At 41.4% G+C, this 26914-nt stretch overlaps 1 protein-coding gene across 1 annotated transcript in view; it reads left to right on the top strand.

Annotated features, from left to right (window-relative positions):
- pfkpa (phosphofructokinase, platelet a) overlaps positions 1-25198 on the top strand; it is a 138406-nt gene extending 113208 nt beyond the window's left edge. Inside the window, 3 exon segments of the mRNA XM_034171886.1 lie at positions 316-415; positions 5350-5455; positions 24498-25198. Coding sequence (XP_034027777.1) covers positions 316-415; positions 5350-5455; positions 24498-24651 — 360 coding nt within the window. The 3' untranslated portion in view covers positions 24652-25198.
- The last annotated feature ends 1716 nt before the right edge of the window (positions 25199-26914 follow it).

Below are 26914 nucleotides of genomic sequence, written 5' to 3' on the forward strand. Positions count from 1 at the left end.
GTTCCTTTAAACAAAATGTTCTGTTTTACTCTGTTTGATTTATTATTGCTTTCATAAATGTGCTTGCAACAATTTTGTTTTTATGAGTCACATAAATATGACAAAGGAATCTATTTCTACCTGTTAAAGTGCAGGGATAATGTGACGTAAAATCATTTGTAAGAAGTATTTAAAAAAAAAAAGCCTAAGCCTCCCCAGACTTTAAAATGCCACAGTAGCTCAAATGATTAATACATGATGCTTTTAAGTGCTGTTCAAAGTTTATTTTGATTTTAAAATGCAGCATAGTGATATAACTGTTGATTCCTTTGAAAGGGAGGAGCGCCTTCTCCATTTGATCGTAACTTTGGCACCAAGATCTCTGCAAAGGCAATGCAGTGGATTTCAGAAAAGCTGATTGAGACCTTCAGACACGGTACAGGAAATGATTCCCCTTGAAATCTGTGAAAGGTTCTATGGATATCAGTTGTGTATCTCCACAAAGGTTTTGTAAAGTAGAACTGCATCCATAACCATCATGGATTTGTTTTTTTATGTATATAGAATTATTTTGTTTGTTTATTTTTTAACTAATGCTAGATAGTTTTGAGTACATATTTAATGTTGTCTTTGTGAAGGCTACAGTTAAGATTCATCTTTGTGTTTATGTCTATTTCCCAAACACATGGATGACAAAAGATGAAGGTAATTTTCATTTTGTTTTGTTTTTTTTAATATTTATATTTATATTTTTATGTTTAGCTTCATTCCACTGTCTGCTGTAGTGGCTGTTGTGAGTGTTCTGTAGATGTGTGCAGCCTGTGTAAGCTATGATGGCGGCTACACACATTGGTCTTGTAATTTTCTCAGCTGCAACCACCGCACACACCTTCTGATACAGTTGTGATCTGACACAATAGTTTGGAGAATCACTAAGCACCATCAGATTAAAGAACAAGCCACAGAATTTATCTTCCTGCTTTGCCTCACATTTTCTTGTGAAAGTGCTGATGTCACAGTCCCTTGACAACCGCTCAGCTCTGAACCAGAGCTTTTTCCCAGCTGTTTTGTTTTCTACAGATACAGTATTAGGTATTAGGTTAGTAGGTATTAGTAGTTGGTTTTGGGTTCCCAAACTGGTTAGAACAAAAAAAAAAAAAAAAGAGTTCCCAAACCAGTTAATAACATTCTTTGGCAGCTGTGGGACAATGAAAACACTGTATATGCCAGACCTGTATCTGGGGCTGTAACATTCCCATGAAAAACGGAGAAGACGACAAGAGCGTGTACTGTAAAAGGCAGCGGAAGCTACAGTTTGAAGTAGAATAAAGCCTTTTAAGAGAAAGAGGATGTGCGCTGATCACCCGAAATAGACTTACTGTGTTTAAAGTGAAGACGTTCTTGTTTTGGAACACAACATCTGGGAAATACTTTAATTCCTTATCATGGAAATTACTGAAGAAACGCAGCATTTTTAAAGACGTCCCTCAGTGTTTGTCTTCTCTAGGTGCATTTCTCAGCCTGAACCAGAGAACTTCAGCACTTTGTCCCTTCAGCAACAAGAAAAATCAGTTATTTTAAAAGTTTAAATATATTCCTACCAGCATTCAGCCATCTGACTGCTCTGCTCACGATGAACATAAGTCGCATTTGATCTGCCAAGATAGAAAAAAGCATAATAATGACCTGAATAAATGCAGTGTTTTTAAAGAAGTCTGTTGATGTTTGTCTGCTACAGTTGTGTTTCTCAGCGTGAAACAAGGGATGGTAGTGCTTTGTCCCACCAGCAACAATCAAAATAAATGATAGGCGAAAGTGAACCTCACCGGGTTGTCTTCTTCTATTGTCGAGTTTATTAGTGGTTTGCAAATTGACATGGTGCATTACCGCCACCAGTTGTTTAGGTGTGTAATATTTATGGAGTCTGGCATCCTCACCAGGTCAGTGTAAAAGGAAATCTTTTCAAGAATAGAAAAAAATAATGGTATTAACTGGTTACCATTATTTTAAATAAACTGTTCTATTCTGGAACATAAAAAAATATAAAGTTTCTGGTTTAATTTTTGTTCCCAGCAAAATACTAAAAGTTTCTGGTTTTCATTCCATGAACCGGTTCAAAGCATTGTCCTGGAAATTCACTTGTTAAAGAACCATAGTTAAAAAAAAAAAAAAAAAGAGGTAAACAAGTGGAATACATGTATTCATTTTCTTTACCCGCTTATTGCACTGAGGGGCCACGGGGGAAGGGGGGGGTGTTTTAGAGCCTATCCCATCCTATCTCACTCATTAGCTGGGAAGTAGGGCACACCCTGGACCTATCCCAGTACCAAAACATAGACAGACAGATGGACTCATTTCCCCTTTCGCTCACAGCCAATTTAAAGTTTCCATTTCACTTAACCTGCATTTCTTTGGATGTGGGAGGAAGCCGGAGCACTGGGAGTGAACCCATGTAAACACAGGGAGAACATGGAAACTTCACAGAGAAGGGACCAGGTTGGAAGCAAACACATGGCCTTCTTGCTGTAAGAGAAGGCCCTGAAAAGAGCTAACCACTAAGCCAGTGATTCTCAACTGGGGTGCCGTGATCGATCGTCAGGGGTGCCGTGGGTATTTTTCATATTCGCGATTACCGTGAATTATTTTATCCACAAAGCATAAAACGACTCAGAATCTGATGTCAAACGTGCTGCAGCCTCGCTCTCGTCTTAAGGCGGGACAATAACAAGGAGGCTGACCGCCGATTAAAACAGTGCCCTCTCCTTCAAAAGCCGTCTAAAATGCAGAGCTGTCGGTGTGTGTGTCTGTGCCTGTGTGCGCGCGCGCGGAGTTAACAGGCTGCAGACTGTGAGGGAGGGGGTGGGTGAGGGAGATTCCTGAATGCAGGCGCGACACGTTCAGTGTGCAGCGAGCGCAGAGCAGAGAGAGGATTGTAACCCGAGTGAACGTTAACAAAACAAAACGTGAAGCTGACTTTACTTCTCTGAACATTCTCTAAAGGTGTGATTCTGCCGTTACCATCCTGTTCACACCATGTGCGCGTCGTATGCTGAATTTATGAGATCATGAGATGAAATAAATGGTCAAATATCTTTAAAAACATATTTAAAAAATGAGAATATATGAATGAACTGAGCCACAAAAAAAACAATGTTCAGACGCACAGATCACGAAAAGCAGGTCAGAACTCTGAACTTTAACAGCTGTTATATTCCAAAGGTATTTATTTGTTCAATCTTGAGCTTAATGCAGTGTTTAAGCACAAAACTTGACTGATGAGGAGAAACAATTTCACAAATGCAACAGAAACAACCACAAATCAGAAAAAGTTGGGACTGTATGTAAAATGAAGATAAATATAAAAATGTTGCACCATTCCCAGTTTCTCCACTCACAGAAGCCAAACGTTCTTCCAGAGTTGTGTAATTATACTACAATAGTAGAATATAAAGAAGGGGAAAAAAAGAAAAAAAAAATAGACAATATATTCATCAATCGCAATTATTTGTCTGACAATTAATCGTCTCCAGAAATTCCTAATCGTGACAGCCCTACTTGAGATCAGAGCGCAAAATGCTTGAGGATTTTCGAAATGCGGTGTTTTCTGTATCGATTTTCTATTAATAATAATAATGATATTTGAGTTTTGCGCAAAACCAGAGGTAATAGCATTATAATATTATTTTGGTTGGTGGTGTGCCGCAGGATTTTGTAAATATAAAAAGGGTGCCGCGGCTCAAAAAAGGTTGAAAATCACTGCACTAAGCCACTGTGCTGCCCAAGTGGAATACAAATACAAGAAAAAAAGCAGAGAATAGATATGTATAAAAACAAAGAACACTATAAAAAACTGTTCAATGTATACAAAATGTGTGTGTGTGTGTGTGTGTGTGTGTGTGTGTGTGTGTGTGTGTGTGTGTGTGTGTGTGTGTGTGTGTGTGTGTGTGTGTGTGTGTGTGTGTGTGAGATGCTAATAGAAATCTACAGCCTCTCTACACCACATTTGGTGTGCTGATTGCTTGGGTCACTGGGCTCCATATGGACATATATAAAATATATTTTATTTTGCATTTAACAGAATAATCATATTTGATCTTCTGTGCCATTTAATCTGCAGCAGACTGCCATAGCTAACGGCCAGCCTCTATATGGGCACAGAGGTGGAGTGTAGGCAAGACACTTCATGACGAACTTGCCCTGTCTCCGGAGTTACCATACAAAGCTACCCGCTTTAAAGCATGCTTTTCTGAATGGGCGGTGGCTTTGGTGGGGTATTAAAAATTATGGTCACCTCAGTGGTGGTGGACTGTTGTGGTTTGAGTGGAGTGAAGCCAGAGTCAGCAAAGCTAGTGTACCTGTTAACACTTCAATTTGCCACTCGTACAGTGCATCCGGAAAGTACTCAGCACCTCACTTTTTCCACCTGTTTTTATGCCTTATTACAAAATGGATGAAATTCTTTTCTTTTTTTTCCCCCTCAAAATTCTACACACAGTACCCCATCATAACAACGTGAAAGAAGTTTTTTAGATTTTTGCAAATGTATTAAAAATACAAAAAACTAAGAAATCAGATAGCATTCCTCTGTGGAGAGAGGAGAATCTTCCAGAAGGACAACCATCTCTGCAGCAATCCACCGATCAGGCATGTATGGTGGAGTGGCCAGACGGAAGCCACTGCTTTTTAAAAGGCACATAGCAGCCTGTCTGAAGGCAACATCTCTACATCTAGTTGGTCCACACCACAGGCGCCAGACTGTGGTTGCCCAATGCTCCTAGTGGTTGGATTGTGTTTATCTCAAATTTTGGATGGGTTGAATGCAGAGGACAATTTTTTTTTTTTTTTTTTTTTTTTGTATTCATGTGTGTACAATAATAAAGCCTGTTTCTTAGTATTCTGTTGCCAAATTGATAATCGATATGTTAATTTACAAATAAATGACTCACCTTATTTGTTTATTCCATCACCATGGTGCATAAGGATGTAAAACATCTGCACAGTGCATTCAGATGGGGCTTAAAAACATAAAATGGCCAGTTTGGGGAAAAAAATCTTTAGAACCAGTGTGAGCGTTGTTATGGGTATGTGATGTCACACTTTGGATGTCTTTACTCCTGAAATTGCTTTTTAGTAGTGCTGTATCATCAGCTCTCCGTATTCTGTTTTGTTATTATCATTCTTATAATTATTTTCTGCACCACTCCATTTTAGTTCCTGTGTAGAAGGTGTCACAGCACTTGTCCTGAAACATCCTTCCACACCCACTGCCACATCTTGCAGCTTTGCTGTTGTATATTTGTGAACAGAAGACGCAATAGCTGACGCAGTTTTCTTGTACTCATTGGTAACCGATGCTGTGTTTCCCTGCAGGCCGAGTATTTGCCAACACTGACAATTCCTGCTGTCTGCTGGGGATGCACCGAAGGGTTCTGGTCTTCCAGCCAGTCATACAACTGAAGGATCAGACAGACTTTGTGTATGTATTGTGTATTCTCTCTCTCTCTCTCTCTCTCTCTCTCTCTCTCTCTCTCTCTCTCTCATATATATATATATATATATATATATATATATATATATATATATATATATATATATATATATATATTGTTGACAGTCACCAGCACTGTATGTAATTCTTAATACACCTGTCACACATACGCTGATTGAGGCTGAATTGCATCAGAATGACACACCTGGCCACAATTGGGAAGTATTGAGGTGCGGTCTGAAAACCAACGGATGACAGTATCTGAGCAGTCTATATATTTGGTCCCATTCGCTCGGCTGTCCCGAGTGTGTTGCACATGTTCAAAACACTCATGGCGCCATCGAGATGGGACGCACATCTGATAGTGGTCTATGTGCAGTTTTTGCATCATCTGATGAGTCTGCATGTTCTCACTTCATCATAACAGCATTTGAAACGATCTGATCGCAATTGATTGAGCTCTGAGATGGATCAGCATGTTGTGCTATGTGTGTGTTGTGCTGCTGAATTCAGAGGAAAAGGAAAAAAGAAATTAAAGTTTGCTGGAAAGGCTGTGTTTGACGCATGATGCGAATACTGCAAACTTTCGGCAAAGATGTCCAGTGGCGCACGTGCACCTCGTGCATTTGCGCACATGCCTAGTGGCTCATGCAGCCGTTATGAACACACACACACACTCTCTCACTCACTCACTCACACACACACACAGCTGAGTGATCATTTCAGCCCCGTGCATGAGTACTCGTGAGTAGTCGTTTTTCTGAGTGTTTGTGACAGCCTTTACGTAGCTTTGAGCAAAACGTCCCAGTGTGCGCTTGAATCGAATGTAGCTGCTAACGTTAAGAACGGAGCCGCAGATTAATTGCAAAGCTTACATAAGTGTGATGTTGTGTTATGATGGCTTGTTTTTAAGTGATAACTGTTCATTTTGATGCAGTCATGGTAAAAGCAGCAGACGCTCTCCACTGTGAGAAGGCTAGGTCAGCAGACTGAAGGCACAAAACAGCAGAGGATTCCACATGCACATTCACGGTGGGAGCTATAACGGGGTTAAAACAGTGTGCTGCTCTGGTAGACAGCAAACTCCACACACATCGAGATCCAAAAGATGACACTTTTGCAAAGTAAAATAAAAATAACAGAGCCTACCAGCTCTACTGACAAGAACAAAATGCACAAAGAGAAAACTGAACAGGGCACTCACCCACTTGTGGAATGTTTTTCAAGATTAAATGTGTAAAGCCCACAATACATACAATGAAACTTGTCCTCTGCATCCTAATTACAGTTAGACGCAATCCAACCACTAGGACCAGTAGGCAGCTACAGTCCAGCACCCGAAGACCAACTCCAGATGTAAACGCTGCCTTGGTCAGGGGCAGAGAAAGGAGCAAACCCTAAATAAGCATGTTTTTTTTTTTGTTTGTTTGTTTTGTTTTTGATTGTGGGAGGAAGTGCCCGGAGGAAAACCATACAAACACAGGCAGAACATGCAAACTCCACACAGAAAGGCTGGGAATTGATCCCACAACCTTCTTGCTGTAAGGCACCAGTCTTAACCACTAAGCCACCATGCTGCCTCTGCTGTGCTGACGTTTTCTGGAAGTACTCCTGCTTACTCGCTGAGCGAGAGGGATAATTAGCAATAAAATACATCAGCGACCACTAATTATTACCGCATACGCGTGGCTAGAATTACAATCATGAGTACCTTGATCTTGTGTTGCTAACCGGGATGTTAAGCAATGTGTTACATGTCCTTTAATCATACAGTTAACATCAGTCTTGATGAGTGAAAGGACATGTCGCACTGAAATGATAACAATTTAGATTTAGGCTGTTAGTGACCATTCAGTGATCCACCGGGATTACGTTGTGCAATTCCGTGACCGGTTTCAAAATATACGGCATTCACAGCAAACAGCTATGGAGACTTCCAAAAACAAGCTACTCATGAGTACTTGGGTGTTTCCAACAGGTGAAGTAGGTGTTAGAATACAGCATACTTGCATGGGGGCTGGACAGTGAGGTCTGATTGCACACAGCACAGGGAGGGGCCTATCAGCAGATCACAGCTCGATGACAGCTCAGTGCACACATTACACACACAGAAACCACCGCCAGGACAGTTATATAATTACGACAACACCTACATACGCAATTACATAACAAATAACAAAAATGAGTGACCACATAACACATAGTGACACATTGGTCTGGGCGCTGAATGGACAGAGGGCGTGTCTCCTCAAGCCGCGGCTGTAAAGATCTCTGCTCCTGGACATCCCAGCTTGAGAACACGTTCTGTGTTTGGAAGGACATGAACTTACAACATTCCTCCATGAGGCACGTGTCTCTGCCTGCTGTCCTCACATGGAAATATATAAAACATATTTCACCTTTGCGCCGGGCTGCAGCGGCCAGACACAGCACACCTCATTCATGTCCTTATTGATTTCAGGCATTTTTCCATACTGATTACAGGCCATAGATGGTAGCGCAGTGGTAAAGTTACTGTCCAGTAATCAGAGCTTACTGGTCCGAATCCCCTGAGTGACATTTTTTTAACCAGGGCTACTTAACCACGGGGTGCTGTATTGCGTCACCTTTTATTTATTATTTATATCAACCCAGTGGTATTCACTAATTATACAGCTGATTTTATTTTATTGTTCTCTACATCAGTGGCGTGGTGTGGTGTAGCTGCTCACACAGTGTTCCTGCTCAAAAGATACCGTCGCATGGACGAACCGTTGCACACCTGCCCGTCGGCACAATTTTTACGTGGTTCGCTCATACAAGCTGTGTCGCCGTGAGTCGCCCTGAGTTGTACTTATAAGTACTACAACCCCAGTTCCGGTGAATTTAGGTCGTTGTGTGAAATGTAAATAAAAACAGATTACAGTGATTTGCAAATCCTCTTCAACCTATATTCAGTTGAATCCACCACAAAGACAAGATATTTAATATTCAAACTGATAGACTTTTTTGTTGTTGTGCAAACATTTGCTCATTTTGAAATGGATGCCTTTCAACACATTTCAAAAAAGTTGGGACGGGGCAACAATAGACTGAGAAAGTTGATGAATGTTCAAAGAACACCTAATTGGAAACAGGTGAGTGTCATGATTGGGTATAAAAGGAGCATCCCCAAAAGGCTCAGTCATTCACAAGCAAAGATGGGGCGAGAATCACCACTTTGTGAACAACTGCGTGAAAAAAAACCCAACAGTTTCAGAACAGTGTTTCTCAACGTTCAATTGCAAGGAATTTAGGAATTCCATCATCTACAGTCCATAATATAATCAGCAGATTCAGAGAATCTGGAGAACTTTCTACACGTAAGCAGCAAGGCCGAAAACCAACATTGAATGCCCATGACCTTCGATCCCTCAGGGGGCACTGCATTAAAAACCGACATCATTGTGCAAAGGATCTTACCGCGTGGGCTCAGGAACACTTCAGAAGACCATTGTCAGTTAACACAGTTCATCACTACATCTACAAGTGCAAGTTAAAATTCTACAGTTTTAACTGCAAAGCGAAAGCCATACAGTAGTGTTCAGAATAACAGTAGTGCTATGTGACTAAAAAGATTAATCCAGGTTTTGAGTATATTTCTTATTGTTACATGGGAAACAAGATACCAGTAGATTCAGTAGATTCTCACAAATCCAACAAGACCAAGCATTCATGATATGCACACTCTTAAGGCTATGAAATTTGAAACGTCTTGCAGGCATCCATTTCAAAATGAGCAAATATTTGCACAAAAACAATTCAGTTTATCAGTTTGAACATTAAATATCTTGTCTTTGTGCTGTATTCAATTGAATATAGGTTAAGAGGATTTGCAAATCATTGGATTCTGTTTTTATTTACATTTTACACATCATCCCAACTTCATTGGAATTGGGGTTGTATGTGTGAAAGGGCCCTTAGGTTTGGTCTTTCCACGAGCTGTCTTCCTTGCCTGCAGTCACTCGAGCACTGCCATCGTTTGTGATGCTGCTTCGAGATCCATTTCTGGAGCGACGTCTTCTGTACAGCAGTTGACACCCCTGCAACGGGCTCTGGACCAACAAATTTAGTTTAGTTCCCCGACTTTGCATGCCAGCCCACTCTCTTATTACCTGGGATACCTGTATTACCAGGCATCCACACTACAACTGCATCATTGATGTTTCCCAGTGTATTCAGTGCCTGGGCACACTCTCACACCAATACTGGTGAGTAGAGTGGCCCTTTAACGGCTGTTATAGTGACTCACTATCTGAGTAAATAAAAACTGTTTTACGCCTAGAATTGAGGTTAATCAGGAATTCCACACATTGAATGACAGCAAACACCTCAGCCTGAAAGACAGTGATGTATCTGAGATGACATCTAAAGTGTGGAGCAATGAAGCTGTAGAGGAGCTACGCGCGTGCTTGGGCACTACGGATTGGGATATGTTTGAGGCTTCAACAGACAGTCTAGATGACTACACGAACACTGTGACGTCGTATATTCATTTCTGTGAAGACAGCATCATCCCGCAGCGTACCAGGGTGAGATATAACGACGACAAGCCCTGGTTCACACCTAAACTCCGGCAGTTCCGTCGGCAGAAAGAGGTGGCTTTCAGAGAAGGAGACAGAGACAGCTATAGAGGTGCAAAGTACAGATTTAGCAAGGAGGTGGCAAAGGCTAAATCCATGTACAGTTCACGTCTGCAGCAAAGGTTTTCTGCCACCGACTCGGCCTGTGTGTGGAGGGGGTTGAAAGAGATTACCAACTACAAGCCCAAAGCACCTCGTTCTATTGACAACCTGAAGCTGGCCAACGACCTGAACGTCTTCTATTCACGTTTTGAAGTCATGGACTCACATCTCCCCACCCCCCACACAACTGGATATTCAAACACTCTAGACCTCCCCCCTCTCACCGCTGCCCCCCTCCCCCCGCTGCCCTTTCAGTCCAAGAGGAGGACGTGAGAAGACATTTCAAAAGGATGAATCCACGTAAGGCTCCGGGCCCAGACTGTGTCTCCCCTGCCATCCTGAGACACTGCGCTGATGAGCTGGCCCCAGTCTTCACGGGGATCTTCAACACCTCCCTGGAGTCATGCCATGTTCCAGTCTGTTTCAAGTCCTCCATCATAGTTCCAGTCCCCAAGAAACCACGCGTCACTGGACTTAATGACTACAGGCCTGTGGCTCTCACGTCTGTAGTCATGAAGACCTTCGAACGCCTGGTTTTATCCCACCTGAAGTCCATCACCGACCCCCTCCTGGACCCCCTGCAGTTTGCCTACAGAGCCAACAGGTCTGTAGATGACGCTATAAACCTGGCCCTGCACTCCATCCTGCAGCACCTGGACTCCCCAGGAACCTACGCTAGGATCCTGTTTGTGGACTTCAGCTCTGCATTCAACACCATCCTTCCGGCTTTGCTCCAGGACAAGCTTTCTCTGCTCCACGTGCCCGACTCCACCTGCAGGTGGATCACAGACTTCCTGACGGACCAGAGTCAGCGTGTGAGGCTGGGAAAGAATGTTTTGAACACTCGGGCTCTCAGCACAGGATCTCCACAGGGCTGTGTCCTTTCCCCTCTGCTCTTCTCCCTGTACACTAACTGCTGCACCTCCAGCCATGACTCCGTAAAGCTCATCAAGTTTGCAGATGACACCCTCATCGGACTCATTTTGGATAGGGATGAGTCTGCCTACAGGAGGGAGGTGGACCGGCTGGTGACCTGGTGCAGCAGCAACAACTTGGAGCTCAACGCCCAGAAAACAGTGGAAATGATCGTGGACTTCAGGAAAGCCACAGCCCCCCCGCCCTCCCTCGCCCTCACCAACAGCCCCATCACCACTGTGGACTGTCACCGCTTCCTCGGCACCACCATCACCCAGGACCTCAAATGGGAGTCAACCATCAGCTCCCTCATCAAGAAGGCCCAGCAGAGGATGTACTTCCTGTGGCAGCTTGGCAGCTGAAGAAGGCCAAGCTGCCTGTCCAGCTGATGGTGCAGTTCTACACTGCCATCATCGAGTCCATCCTCTGCTCCTCCATCACGTTGTGGTACGCTGGGGCCACAGCCAGGGACAGACACAGACTGCAGCGCATTGTGGCCTCTGCTGAGAAAGTGATCGGCTGTAGCCTTCCATCTCTCCACGACCTGCACGTCTCCAGGACTCTGGGCCGAGCAGATCGGATCACAGCTGACCCTCACCGTGCACACGGTCTATTCGAACCACTCCCCTCCGGCAGGAGGCTACGGTCCATCTGGACGAGAACCTCCCGCCATAAGAACAGTTTCTTCCCCTCTGTCGTTAGACTCATGAACACTTCATAACTCAGTCACCTTAACCTTAACTCTGTCACTTCATCACGGGTCACTTTAGACAAATGTACTTTGGTTTTTAATTGCACTCCTCCCACTGCACTGTTGTTCTGTTTGTGCCATTGCACATAGCCTTTCATATTTCATATTTTATCTTATATTTTATCTTATTTTAGCACATATTTTATCTTAGCATTTTATATTGGTCTCTGTTTAATGTTGCACCATTATACCAAAGCAAATTCCTAGTCTGTGAATCCTGTTCATTGGCAATGGCAGTAAACTTCTTCTGAGTTCTGAGTATCTTCCCAATGCAAAGCTGTTTTCCTATGTCAGTCCGTCCTGTTGTCCTATGTCAGTGATCTGTCTGTAAAACAAGTGATTATAGGTGAGGTTGTGTTCAGAGTCGGGTCTGATCAGGAGTCTCTCCTTGTTATCACTGGACTAAATTTATTCAAAAAAGAATATCTTTTTCCTACACTGTCACATGGGAAAGTAACAGGGCTGTGAAAACAACACGGATCCGAGGAATTGCACAGATTGCATCATTGTGGCGGGGGGGTTAGTGTTTTACTCTGTAATTGTGATTTAAAATGCCTATCGCAAAGCGTTTTTTTTTTTTTTTTTTTAATGACACCGTGCACATTTTATAACTCCGCAGACACTGATCTGTGTGTTACAGATACAAATCGGTGTCCTCTGATCTGTGGAAGTCTGCGGAGAAAAATGCATCAGTCAAAGCGTGGCTGTTACGACAGTTGTAGTAAAGCGGGACTGGTTGGTTGCTACGACGATGCTGTGGGACTGCAGCTAAACGTAGCATGTGGACATGGGATACTTTTAGAGCCATCAAGTTTTTAAAAGAAGAATTTTGCGGCATGTCTCTGTCATGGAGCGACGTTGGACAGAGGGAGGATGGTGAAAAGGCGGTTTGAAAAAATTTAATAAGGACTCAAGAATCTGTGGAATGGTGCTGGCTTGAATTAAATTCATGAACACATCCGAAAGCTAAAAGAAACAGGAGAAGCGAACTGCATCTTGTCCCATCAGGAAACACTGTAAGAATTTTTCTCCTTCCTTCAGACAAGATTATGTGACTTTTTAAAAATTAATCTAGACTTTCTTTCATTTGAAAAAAGACATTGTGGCTTTGAGTGGATTTACAGGAATTTACACAATATAAGTGACTTTTTTACTATAAGGTATGTTATTGATATTTTACCATAATTTTCAAAATATTCTACAAGCTTTAGCTGTGGTTTTTGAAATGCTTTAACAGTCTTTTCAGTCTTCATGAATTTCATGTAGTTCAATTGTTCTGAGTTGATGCATAATTTGGTTTACAATTAAAAGGGACGGTTAGGGTTATATTCTGTTATTTCAACATTGTCATTGACCATTCAAATGAAAGGTTGAATCTAGGATCATTTGAATATGCATTTTTTTTCTTCTTCTTCTTCTTCAAGGAGATGCTAAAAATGTATCATTAGATACAAAATTCATTTGGTTTCTGGTGCCCCGCTGCACCCCCAGACCCCCTGCAAATTTTCCTCCGATTTCACAGTTTTCATTTCACATCCCTGAATTAATAAGCGGAAGATATGCTGATATTCTTTCCCTGATTGAGTTGTGACTGGCATCTGCTCATCTTCACCACTTGCCCAACTGGTGCAACCTTGCTAACATAGAGATTGCATCTCCAACAATGTAGAGGTCCAGAGGAGCTAAGTTCAGAAGTACTTCTAAAGCTGCTCTCAGTGTTGTCCTGAGGGCACCTGTGATGAAAAGGCATGCCGCTCTTTGAACATGAGTCAGCATAACCCTCGCAGCTCCATGCCCCACCAAACTTTCGCAGCATAACTTAGCATGGATCTTACCGCCAAAGTGTAGATCCATCTTATCACATTGAGACTAACTCCCTATCTTCGTCTGACAGTACAAACTGAGAATTGCCTTATGACATTTTCTCAGTTATGTGTCTCTTCCAGTTAAGTTTATCTAAATGGACACCAAGGAATTTAACTGACTCAGATAGTCTTACCTCGATACTGCCCAATTTTGGTGGAACATTCTATCTAGCAGGTTTACCAGACCAGCCCTAATGTGCTCTGCCTTAGCAGTACTGAGAGGTCTTTGTTGGTCAACACCAGGATAGATAACAACCTACAAGTCTCCCCCTACCGCTAGAGACATGGGAACTTTTGTACATTTCCTTGTGGACTCCTGAGCACTCCCTGGCATGGAGTCAGTAGCCCACTTACGCTCAGCGGGTGACAGCTTTACCAGGGGTTCCCTGTGGGGCATGGTTAGCTCCCGCCTCTCAAGAGGCAGGGGCTAATGCGCCATCCCCAGTCCCTTGCCCTTTCTTTTTCTTTTGTTTTCTGCTTTTTTTTTTTGTTTTTGTTTTCCTGCCACCCTGAGGAGGCAGCAAAGCTATCCTTCAGGAAGAGTCCTTCCACGCCTTACGACAATGGACAGACATCATCCCAGCAGAATTGCTGTCAGGATTAACAACATTTGAAGCCGAATCCTCGGTTGCAGCACTCAACTTCTTGCTGAGTTCCCCACATACAGGGCACGAGATGTTCCCATAGTATTATTGACAGGCTCAGCTGGGTTACGTACTGGACAAGTCAGGGGCTCAGATGTATGATCACCCACAGTGCCTACTCCCTGCACAACCTGGGCTGGGTCCCCAGTGATTTTAGAACCTTCATTACCCGGGTACTGAAGGCTGGTCTCTGAATTGCTAAACATGATTATGTTAGTCAATTTCCTGCAGGCTGAGGGCCAACAACTAATGGATGCTGACTATATCAGAGTTTAAATTCAGAGTTTTCCTTCTCCTAGATGGGTGGTCAACCAAGACTAACGGGTCTCACCTACCCAGCCACTTTGGTTCAAGACCTCCCATTGTTGATCAAGGCCAACAGGGCCTGCCCGCACAGCCAGCCGAGTCCACGGCAACCAAAGGAAGATCTCCCATCCCTAAGAAGAACAAGAGTTAGACTCCCACCAGAATCCCCTAACCAGAAACAGCCACGCAAACCAGTCCACCAGCCCTGGTCTTTGAGCGAGGCCGGCAGGACCCATAGCCAGCTGAGGCTGGCTGTGCGGAAGGCAACCAGAAGGCCCTCACCCCCAAAGAGGAACAAGACGTGGCCTCCCAGGAAGCCTCGAACCAGAACCAGCCCCGCACAGACTTCCACGGATTTAGTTATCAAGATGGCCAACCCGCCAGCCCCAGTTGCTGAACAAGGCCAGCAGGACCTGCCCACACAGGGTCCCCTATCGGCCACCCAGGGCAGTGTCTCCACAGCTGGAGTTGCTGGCTGGATTGTGTCTAATTGCAATTAGGATGGATTTAATGTAGAGGAAAAATTTTATTGTATATATGTAAAATGACAATAATAATAATAATAATAATAATAATAGTAATAATAATAAAACTGATAATAATAATTGTTATTAATACTATTAGATTACAGACCATAGCTGTGTACAAACTAAGCTACAATACCTCGTCATTGATTGATAACATTAGTTATTCAATAAATATCAGGTAATCCACTGTGTTAGCAGACAACTGTGCTGCTAACTGGTGGTTTTGCAGCAGTGTGCTGATTCACCATTATGCCAGAATGGAAACGATTGTGTCAATTACAGGAAATAAGTTTGTGTGAATTTTAAAGTGTTCACATGGTTTAGCTGAACACTCTGAGTCGAATCTGCTCAGAGGCACAACAGCCTCATTTATTTCCAAACAGAAGAGGATAAGTATAAGTGAAGAGCAGTCTGTATTTGTTTTATTTAATGTATTTAACGATCACACCCAGAATAACAATGTCTGTTTTGAGTTAAATGGAAAAATTACTACTTTAAAGCGTTTGACTTTCTATTTGTTATTATCTCATTAAGGCATATCTGCCACCAGTATTTCCATTCTCATACTTCATGTTAGGGTATGTTTCTCAACTATTAATGTATATGATGTATGAGCTATGAATTTATACTGATGCAGGGAGGAAAAATAAGTAATTACACCCCCAGATGTGCATGCTCCAGAGTTACTAGAAAAACTAAGAGTCTGGGAGCCGCATATCCCCCTGGTTCTTCTTCCTTCCCGCCTCCACCCACATACCTGATTACTAAAACAGGGAGATATGCCTTTGGTCCTAAAATAACTTTACCTTTAACCCTTGAAAAAATAGGGTCTTTATTGAATTACACAATATGTTTTGTTTTAATTCCAAAGTACCTTGACCTATAGCAGAAGTCTCAAACCGGTTCCAGAAAGGGCCGAGAGGGTGCAGGTTTTCTGTGCAACCACCCACTCCACCAGGTGATTTCACTTTGAGCAGGTGGAATCAGTTAATCAGTGAAATCACCTGGTGGAGTGGGTGGTTGCACAGAAAACCTGCACCCTCTCGGCCCTTTCTGGAACCGGTTTGAGACCTCTGACCTATATCCTTGCCTGTGATATTTGAGGTGGTTTTTTAGTGATGTTGACACCAGTGAACTCTTCAACATTATTCAAATATGAAGAAAAAGCGAGCTTGATGTTAAATCCCAGACAAAATAGGATCATTTCATTTGTGCATGCTGTTAATCAAGGTAAAAGGACAATAACTTAAGAAGGTAGATCACAAACTATCAGACACTGTCAGTTGGGTCCATGATAGGAAACAAACAAATTGGACTGGACTCCACCAATTCTGGCAAGAGCAGTGGTCATACAGTGAGGTAAAATAAGTATTTTAACACCCTGACATTTTGCAAGTTCTCCCACTTGGAAATCATGGAGAGGTCTGAAATTTTCATCTTAAGTGCATGTCCACTGTGAGAGACATAATCAAAAAAAAAAAAAAAATCCGGAAATCACAATGTATGTTTTTTATATATATATATATATATATATATATATATTTAATTTATTTGTATGTTACTGCTGCAAATACGTATTTGAACACCTGTGAAAATCAGTGTTAATATTTGGTACAGTAGCCTTTGTTTGCAATTACAGAGGTCAAACGTTTCCTGTAGTTTTTCACCAGGTTTGCACAAACTGCAGCAGGGGTTTTGGTCCACTCCTCCATACAGATCTTCTCCAAATCTTTCAGGTTTGGAGTTTCAGCTCCCTCCAAAGATTTTCTATTGAGTTTAGGTATGGAGACTGGCCAGGCCACTCCAGGACCTTGAAATGCTTCTTACGGAGCCCCTCCTTAGTTGCCCTGGCTGTGTGTTTGGGGTCATTGTTATCCTGGAAGACCCAACCATGACCCATCTTCAATGCTCTTACTGAGGGAAGGAGGTTGTTTGCCAGAATCTTGCAATACATGACCCCATCCATCCTCCCTTCATTACGGTGCAGTCGTCCTGTCCCCTTTGCAGAAGAGCACCCCCAGAGTATGATGTTTCCACCCCCATGCTTCATGGTTGGGATGGTTTTCATGGGGTTGTTCTCATCCTCTAAACATGGTAAGTGGAGTTGATTCCAAAAAGTTCTATTCTCGTCTTACCTGACCACATGACCTTCTCCCATGCCTCTTCTGGATCACCCAGATGGTCACTGGTGAACTTCAAACTGGCCTGGAGATGTGCTGGCTTGAGCAGGGGGACCTTGCTGCCCTGCAGGATTTTAAACCATGACAGCATCATGTGTTACTAATGTAATCTTTGTGATTGTGGGACTGTGGTCCCAGCTCTCTTCAGGTCATTTGCCTAGGTCCTCCTGTGTAGTTCTGAGCTTTCTCAGAATCATCCTTACCCCACAAAGTGAGATCTTGCATGGAATCCCAGACCGAGGGAGATTGACAGTCATCTGGTGTTTCTTCCACTTTCTAATAAATAATCATAACAGTTGTTGTCTTCTACCAAGCTGGTTGTCTGTTGTCCTGTAGTCCATCCCAGCCTTGTGCAGGTCTATAGTTTTGTCCCTGGTGTCCTTAGACAACTCTTTGGTCTTGGCTATGATGGACAGGTTGGAGTGTGATTGATTGAGTGTGTGAACAGGTGTCTTTTATACAGGTAACAAGTTCAAACAGGTGCAGTTAATACAGGTAAAGACTGCAGAATAAGAGGGCTTCTTAAAGAAAAATTAACAGGTCTGTGTGGGCCAGAATTCTTGCTGGTTGGTTGGTAGATTCAAATACTTATTTGCAGCAGTAACGTACAAATAAATTATTAAAGAAACATACATTGTGATTTCCAGATTTTTTTATTTTTTTTTAGATTGTCTCTCACAGTGGACATGCACCTAAGATGAAAATTTCAGACCCCTCCATGATTTCTAAGTGGGAGAACTTGCAAAACCGCAGGGTGTTCAAATACTTATTTTCCTCACTGTATATCCAACCAGAATTCTTCCAAAAGCTTTTTGCCACAATTGTTGCCTCAAGTGTGTATTTGCGTAGCTTAGTGATTCATATTCAGTATGCAAATGTCACATAACATATTTTCACATTAACTACATTTTTGTGAAATGAGTGCATATGTGAGCAGTGACACATTACAAATGAGCATTAAAAAAATTGATTCTGTTTCATAGCAGATAGTTTGAACCAAAGGTATTTCATGTTTTATGCAGTCAACAACTTTTATTTTATGAAAATTCAGTAAGGTATATCTTCTATTATGCATTCCAAATCTAAGGTGGAACTCTACTAGTGTATACTAAGGTAGTCCTAAATATTAAAAAAAGAGAAAAAGACAAAGAAAGAAGAAAGGACAGAGCCACATAGGTACCTGGTGTTGAGAACCAGGGATGGTAGGTTTATGACTATGCTATGTTCATTCCTGTAGGACAAGGTCTGCAGTGCATTCAAAAATACTACTTTGCAATGTTGCCTTCCTTCTCACAACACTTAAAATGTTGTGGCATTGTGGATACCAAGCACTGAAGTGTTTCAATGTTGTTTTATCCCATTCTTCCTGCAAACGCATCTTAAGCTGTGCAGCAGTACAGTGTCATTGTTGCATTTTTCATTTCAGTATTCTCCTCACATTCAGTGTTGGGGACATTTTAGGACAGCAGGCAGGCTAGTCTAGTATTTTGCAGCCATGCCTTTGTGGAACGCCTCAGCATGTCCCTGGGATAAAATATTGTCTTGAAGGCATCATATTTATTTAGCACATTAATTTTCTAAATTATTATTCCAATTAAGGGCTCTTTCATAGGATGAAAGGTGGGTTACACCCCACTTGTACCCTGCCTCTTGCCCAATGCCTGCTGGGATATTAAATGCATAAAAACATTTTCTCACACATTTGTTGACAAACTAGACATCCTTTGCTCATCTTTGCTCCTCAAACACTCAGCCTTTCGTGGATACTGCTTTTATACCAAATCATGATTATAATCACCTGTTGACAACAACTGTTTGATATAACATTATTTAATTTGTATTTTAATTTTTTGTTTCTACCTCATTACTAGCCCTAAATTGTCCCTGTTCCAACTTTTTATCCCTTGCTGGCTGAAGGCCTGTAAGGGGATTAGGTCATGGTGATGTCTGTGTATATGTATGTATGCATGTATGTCTGCCTGGTCCTCCCTCATTCCCTCCAAGGATATAAGCATTCTGAAATCAACTCTTCTCACACTTTCAGGAGGATTTCGTGAAACTTGGTGCAAGTCCTTGGCAGTGATGCCGGTAACGCGTTACTTACTAACGCGTTACTCTAATCTGACCACTTTTTTTAGTAATGAGTAATCTAACGCGTTAATCTTTCCAAATCAGTAATCAGATTAAAGTTACTTCTCCATGTCACTGTGCGTTACTATTATTTTTCATTGTGGGTCGACAGCAGCATTAAACTTGGTCTGTGGGCAGGAGGTCGGGGTTCGACTGAACTGCACACTTTCAGCGAGCTGTGAGCTTTTCATCCACGGTTTTTTGCAGCTGCTCGACTCGTCCTCACCTCTTAAAGCGCGGTGATCAGCACACCTGCACTGAGCTTTACAAAGACATTTTTATACTTTTTCCCCTCCTTTATTTAGAATTCTGAGCTGAGCCGCTCCGTATCGTCTCGTTAAAAACAGCTGATACTCCGCGACGCGTCAACAACTAACACTATTTTCCACTCAAATGCACCTAAACTCTCTTTCTGAGGACCACATGATGTGAAAAACGCAATAAAACTTTCTTACCTGTAAATCTGGTCCTGTTTTCTGCATAAATAAATGTTATCCATTCTTTGTGCTCAAACGCCAAAGCAGGGGCGAATCCAGGATGTGCCCCCCTCCCCCACAACACCCCTAGATTAAAGGTCCAGTTTTGAAGCCGTTTTTTTACTACAACTACTAATATTGCTTAAAATAATAATTTCGACAAGTAAAATGTTTAGAGAGTTAGAATTTAATAGTTACATTTCTAAACAATGTAGATTTGAAATTGCAAGTTTTACTGTTACAGTGCTGTCAACAGTTAAATATGAGGTCAAGAAAGAGGTCTTTATTTTACTTTTTATAAAGCAAGTATTTATTTTCATTGAAGTCAAGAAAGGGTGACTATAAAGTGAGTTGTTGTCGGCAGCTGTGGAAAGTAACTAAAAAAGTAACTAGTAATCTAACTTAGTTACTTTTACAATTGAGTAATCAGTAAAGTAACTAAGTTACTTTTTCAAGGAGTAATCAGTAATCAGTAAATGGATTACTTTTTCAAAGTAACTGTGGCAACACTGGTCCTTGGTAATAGGCATATTTTCATTTCATTCCAGTTGGGCTCATGTTACAGAGTGGACGAGTTATGGCCCTTGATTAACAAAGCTAATCACTGCCTGCATTCTGAAATCAACTCATCTCACATTTTTAGTAGGAATTTCATGTAATTTGGTACAAATTCTTGTTATAGGTTGATAATATGCAGATTGTAATATTGTAAAAGATTGACGCATTTTGACAGACTTATGGCCCTTGATTAACAAACCTAGACACTGCCACTTTCATCAGTTGGTGCCTGCATTCTGAAATCAACTCCTCGCACATTTTTAGGGGGAATTTTGGGAAATGTAGTACAAATTCTTGTTATAGATCAGTGGTTTTCAAACTGCGAGGTGCACCCCCCTCCTGGGGGGGGGTGGCAGAGTTCTCCATTGGGGGGGCACAAGGAGAACCGGTTCTTTTTAAGAATCGTTAAGAAATGGTTTGATCCACCGACATTAATAGCCTTTTTGCTTAACGATTTCCTTATTGGTCCTTCAGAGCGGCCGTTGTTTTTGAGGGTGTTTGTCGGGAAAATGACCATTTCGTTAGGTTGATTGCAGACCCTGCAGCAGGTCTGTAATCACCCGCTTCTGCAGCGGCTGTTCTTGAAGCTTGAAGCAGTGCTCTGATCCACTGCTTCATTTGTTCATTGCCTCGCTGCTTTTCAGAAGCGGCAATCTGCTTCTTAACCCCTCTCAAAGCCATTTAAAAATGTCAATCGTGAGTCACTTTTGTGCAGATTAAAGTCACTACCTGGGATTCTTGTCTTATTGCAGACAAGAAATAGAATCGTCCTCCGTTCGCACAGCTCCAAATGCTGCGGCGCTCTCTGCTGAGTCAAGTTAAAGTCCGGCCGGAATTAATAATGTCAAAGCGAATCACTGTTTTATATCAAATGACACCTTTCCAAACGTTGTAACACAGACAATAGACTAAAATGTTTTTTTCCTCCCAAAATGAGACGTCCTGCGTTCTTTATAAATTACATTGATGTTATCATGCAGTGCAGCCGGCTGAGCTCAGCTCAGAGGGTATGGAGTGGCATTCATGCCAATAATGTCTGAAAGGAAATGCTTTTGAGAAAAACTACAGATTTTGTTTATTTTTATTTATGTCCAGAGATCAAGGACACAGTGACCAATTTATTTATTTACTTTAAGACTCAATAAAATGTTGTTGACATAGAAAACCTGTAAAGCCTACTTTTAGTACACAGAAAATTCACAGGAGGTATCGATAAGGAATCGGATCTATAAGCGGAATCGATAATGGCATCGATATTGATAAAATCTTATCAATACCCATCCCTGTTTGAATTAATATTATTTATGTTAAATATGTTAGTTATGCCAAAGACATTTAAAAACACACAGAGATGTTTAAATGTTTTTTTAAACGATGTTGTAAAAATGGAAGAATAGAAAGCTCTTTAAAAACATGTTTAAAATGTTTGAAAAGGTGTAAAATGTGTGAAAGAATAGAAAGTTCTTTAAAAACATCTTGAAAATATTTACAAAGGCTGTAAAATGTGTAAATGCATAGACAGTTCCTTAATACACACACATACTTTTAAAATGTGTTTTAAGATATGTAAAAGAATAAAAAGAAACACACAAAGATATTGAAGTTGTATGTATGTGTGTTGGTGGGTGGGGGAGCTATTCATTTGTTCTCTGAGGGGGGCTCACTCTCCCACACTTTGAAAGCCCCTGTTATAGATTGATAACAGGCATATTGTAATTTTGTACAAGATTGACACATTTTGGCAAAGTTAACAAACATAGACACTACTTTCATGAGTTGGTGCCTGCATTCTGAAATCAACTCCTCTCACAGTTTTAGCAGGAATTTCGGGAAACCTGGTACAGTTCTTTGAAATGTTATCAGAATGTAGCATGCACTTGTACCAAAGAAGCATTTGCCAGTGGGGGATATTGTGCTCTCAGAGTAATCTTGTTTGAAATGTGTTGCAGGCCTGAAACACAGGTATCGATGTATATTAACAAATGAAATTTACCCAACAAAACAAATATATATGTATATATATATATATATAAGTGCTGGGTGGACCTGACTTGTAAGCCCACACCTGCCATTTGCTAATTAAGCGCAGTCCCACACCAGCATATATTGGACGTGGGCTGTGGGTGACTGAAGCCCGTACATTGTGAGTCGGACCCAATGGTGGACACAGCTAACCAAAAAGTTAGCTTCGATAACCATTAATCAGATAACTGAAAAGTTATCTTTTATGATGATAACCGATAAACTGCTAACAAAATTTATCTTTATTACAGATAACCGATAACTATTAGTATTGATTTGGACGCGGCCACATCAGATACACTGTCGGCTTCTGATAACACAGTTTCACTTTAAGCACCGCAGGGGCTTCTGGGTAAATTCAAGGATCACAAGCAGAAAGAGCACATGAAAAATGAATAAATAAAAAATAAAACCCCTAACAATGTCATCATCTTTCAAAAGCAGTAACACACAGTATTAGAAGTCACAGTTATCTCGGTATTAGATACACCGTCATTTATGAGCTAAAAGCTGCTGCTTTTTTAGCAAGCTTTGAACCCTGCAGCTGAAGCAACTGAAATACATCCATTAATGCATTGATTGGCAGAGTAAAATACACGTAGTAAATATAAACTCTTACCTGTTAGTTTCAGTGGGATTCATTTGACTAAATAATCCACGTTTTAAATCCAAAACAATGTCTAAACGTCATGCGCTATGAGAGCTCCTCTCCCCCACCGAGTCTTGGCAATTAAATTACAGCCACAAAGAAATAAAATAATGTTAAAATTAGTCTTTGTTTTTGTGTCGAGTGGACGAGTCACTGCAAAGTGAACCTAAACTACACTACCCACAATGCTCCCTGCGTCGACCGGTTAATCACGTTTTGGGCTTAATGATGATGTCATCAGCAAGCGACAGGCAGCCAGTCTGCTTCGTGGCTAGAAACACACAACAAATGGACTAAAATGTTTGATTTTAGGGTTTACAAACGTTTTTGACCATTAAACTTTACCAGCAAAGAAAATGTTATCGGACTGAAAGTTATCGGATCTAAATTTATCGGAAGATAATTGGTCTGATGGTGGTTTTAAAACTTATCTGAAAAGCAAATCCGATAGCAAAAACATTAGCTTTGATAATTATCTGCTATCGGATTATCTGAACTGTGCCCACCACTGGTCGGACCTTGCAGGGCTGTTGTTTATACAGTCTGCAATTAAATATAATTCATATAAATGGATTTTTTTTTTTTTTTTTTGCATTTTCCATACTGTGCCAAGATTGTATTTGTTCTGCTGTAGGGCAGTGGCAGGGGGTCTTTCCCACCCACCACCACCAAGTGAGGGAATTGTTTGGTGGTAGGGTGACAGAATTTGTCACAAAAGTTCAAATATACATTATAAAATTAGTTTTGTTATTGTTTCCAGCATAATGCACAATAAACACAACTAATGGTAACAGTTTTTAAAAAATCCATCGCGGTCACTTGCACTCACTGAGTTGATCTTAGCCAAGATGGGCTGTATGGAAAATGTGGAGCGCTGTAAGAATTGATCAGTCAGAGAATGTGAAACACTGAGGCTGAAAACGCAGAATTTTGGTCAACAAACTTCACTTGTCTGATGGGCTTATGGAGGGAGTACAGGAATTTTTTTTTTTTTGGGGGGGGGGGGGGGGGGGGTGTATTTGGAATGTAATGCCGGCATATCGGCCATTTGTGTTGCACTGGGATGTTACAAATGTTCAATCACATTACATTAGATCAGAATAACAAAATTGTAACATTTTAGCCTTTCAGGTTGTTTTTTTGAGTGCATAATATCTGTTTGCGGTTACAAAAAACAAATTGCATCGCAGAATTGACAGGTGAAGTGTGTCAGTGCAGTCCCATTAATCATCACCCTTGAGCTGCATAAGCTGTCGCATGACAGTGAAAATAATGTTGACCACACGACTGTCCTCTGTCTGCAGCCACAGGATTCCTAAGGAACAGTGGTGGCTGAAGCTGCGGCCTCTAATGAAGATCCTGGCCAAGTACAAGACGAGCTACGATGTCTCTGACGCTGGACAACTCGAGCACGTTCTACGCAGCCGGCCCAAAGAAGACGCGTCTGCAGCAATGTGAAGTTCTCCTGCTGTTCATTTCCTGCATTTGTCATAATGAGTAAATGTCACTCCTGTTTTAACTTGAAAACCTTGTGAGCTGTATAGCTGCTGCAGACTCTAACTTAGCCTCTGCAGTGCTTCTAACATCACACGGATGCACGCACACTCTCTTGCACATCCCAAAACAACACAACTATGCCATGTACATGTGACAGCTGCACATCTGTGTCTTTGTAGTTTTAGATGTTTAGTGAAGCCTCTGTTATGTTCTTTAAAATGCACTTTCTCAGTCTACGGTTGCTTGGTGAGGACAGAATAGACGTTACTTGCAGTAGTACCAGTGTGTGTACCTGTGTGCGCTTCAGTATGTTTATGTGAGACTGCTGCAATACAGTTCTGCTGGAAGTGCTTTACAAAGAAAATATTTATTTCATATTTTTGCTCATAAACATAGATATATAATAACTGTAGGCACTCCAGTGTTGTGTCGTCTATCATGTTACACCAACAGTGTAGATGTACAAGAAATGAATGTTTCCCACAAAATAAAACTCAGTTGTGACAAACAGTTATGAGTGCAACTGGTTATTTATTCACAGAATAACAAAGCTCACATTCAGTGTGGTTACTAATTCAACAGACAACAGAAATGTGCAAAGTGACAAGTCACAAGTTTGGCTATTTATTGCAACTGATGTTCAGCCCTGAGTGAAGTGATCATACAGTTCCCCATAATGCAATTCAGAACATGGACCTTGACAGTGAGTGACAACTGAGAATAAATCGCAATTTTGGGGCCAGTTGTGCGGAACCACTGAACTGGCACCCTGCACACTATACTAAGCTTTGTGTATATACTGTGATGCAACACTGCACAAACACAGGGTGAGTCAGCGAGAACAGTGAACGTTATTTTGTCTGTCTTTTTGTTCAAATTGTTTTGAGATGTAGGTCTATGAGCATGAGCTCCATTATGTTACAGATTACCTACAAGGGAAATTATCAGTGTTGTCACAGTTACTTTGAAAAAGTATTCCGATTACTAATTACTCTTTTAAAACTGAGTAATTAGTAAAGTACCTAAGTTACTTTGTCAAAGTAACCAAGTTAGATTACTAGTTACTTTATTAGTTACTTTCCACAGCTGCCGACAACAACCCCCACCACCTCAACACGAAAATGATAACCAGTTTTGCCAAAACTCCCTTTACAGTCACCCTTTCTTGAGTTCAATGAACATAAATACTTGTTTTGTTAAAAAAGAGCTCTTTCTTGACCTCATATTTAATTGTTGACAGCACTGTAACTAAAATGTAAAATTTCTCACCAACATTGTTTATAAATGTAGCTATTTTTTCTAACATTTAAATTCTTTGTAAGCATTTTAGTTGTTGAAATTATTTTTTTTATTGTAAGTAGCAGAGTTGGGAGGAAGTCTCTAAGTCATTCTCAAGTCATGAATCAGCAAGTCCCAAGTCAAGTCTCAAGTCATAATGACCACCAATTGTTTGCAAGCTGACTTGAGACTTGACTTGGGACTTGCAGATTGATGACAATGACTTGGCAGTGACTTCATTCCACCTCTGGTAAGTAGTAGTAGTAGTAGTAATGGTATGAAAAAATGTCTTCAAAAGTGGACCTTTAATCTAGGGTTGTTGTGGCGAGCCGTGTCCACCCCCCACGCCCCCTTCCCACTTGGATTCGCCCCTGGCTTGCTGTTTGAGCAGAAGAATAGATGATGTTTATTTATGTAGAAAATGCAACCAGATTGACAGGTAAGAAAGTTTGCTCAGCGTTTTCTACGTCATGTTGTCCTCAGAGACATTAGGTGCATTTGAGTGGGAAAACACATTATTTGTTAACACATTGCAGATCAGCTGTTTTTTGCGAGAAGACACAGCCGCCCAGTGTAAAAATGTCATTGTAAAGTCATAACAGCGTCACCGTGCTTTGAGAGACAACTGTTTTCAGCTTGGAGCTGCTGCACAGTGGATATGGTTCTGTGCTCACAGCTAGCTGAAAGCGGGAAAAGTGAGCAGTAACCGAACCCCAACCTCCCCCTGTTCAAGGGCTGGTTTTAATGCTGTGATCGACCCGCAATACAAAAATGACTAACGCACAGTGACTTGGAGAAGTAACTTTAATCTGATTACTGATTTGGAAATATTAATAGATTACGTGTTACTGACAAAAGCGGTCAGATAAGAGTAACACATTACTGGCATCACAGGAAATTAGTTTGGAAATAAATGAGCAACACACACATATATACAGTAGTGTTC

Source organism: Thalassophryne amazonica, chromosome 1, assembly GCF_902500255.1.
Source record: "Thalassophryne amazonica chromosome 1, fThaAma1.1, whole genome shotgun sequence".
In the NCBI taxonomy this organism is placed as follows: Eukaryota; Metazoa; Chordata; class Actinopteri; order Batrachoidiformes; family Batrachoididae; genus Thalassophryne; species Thalassophryne amazonica.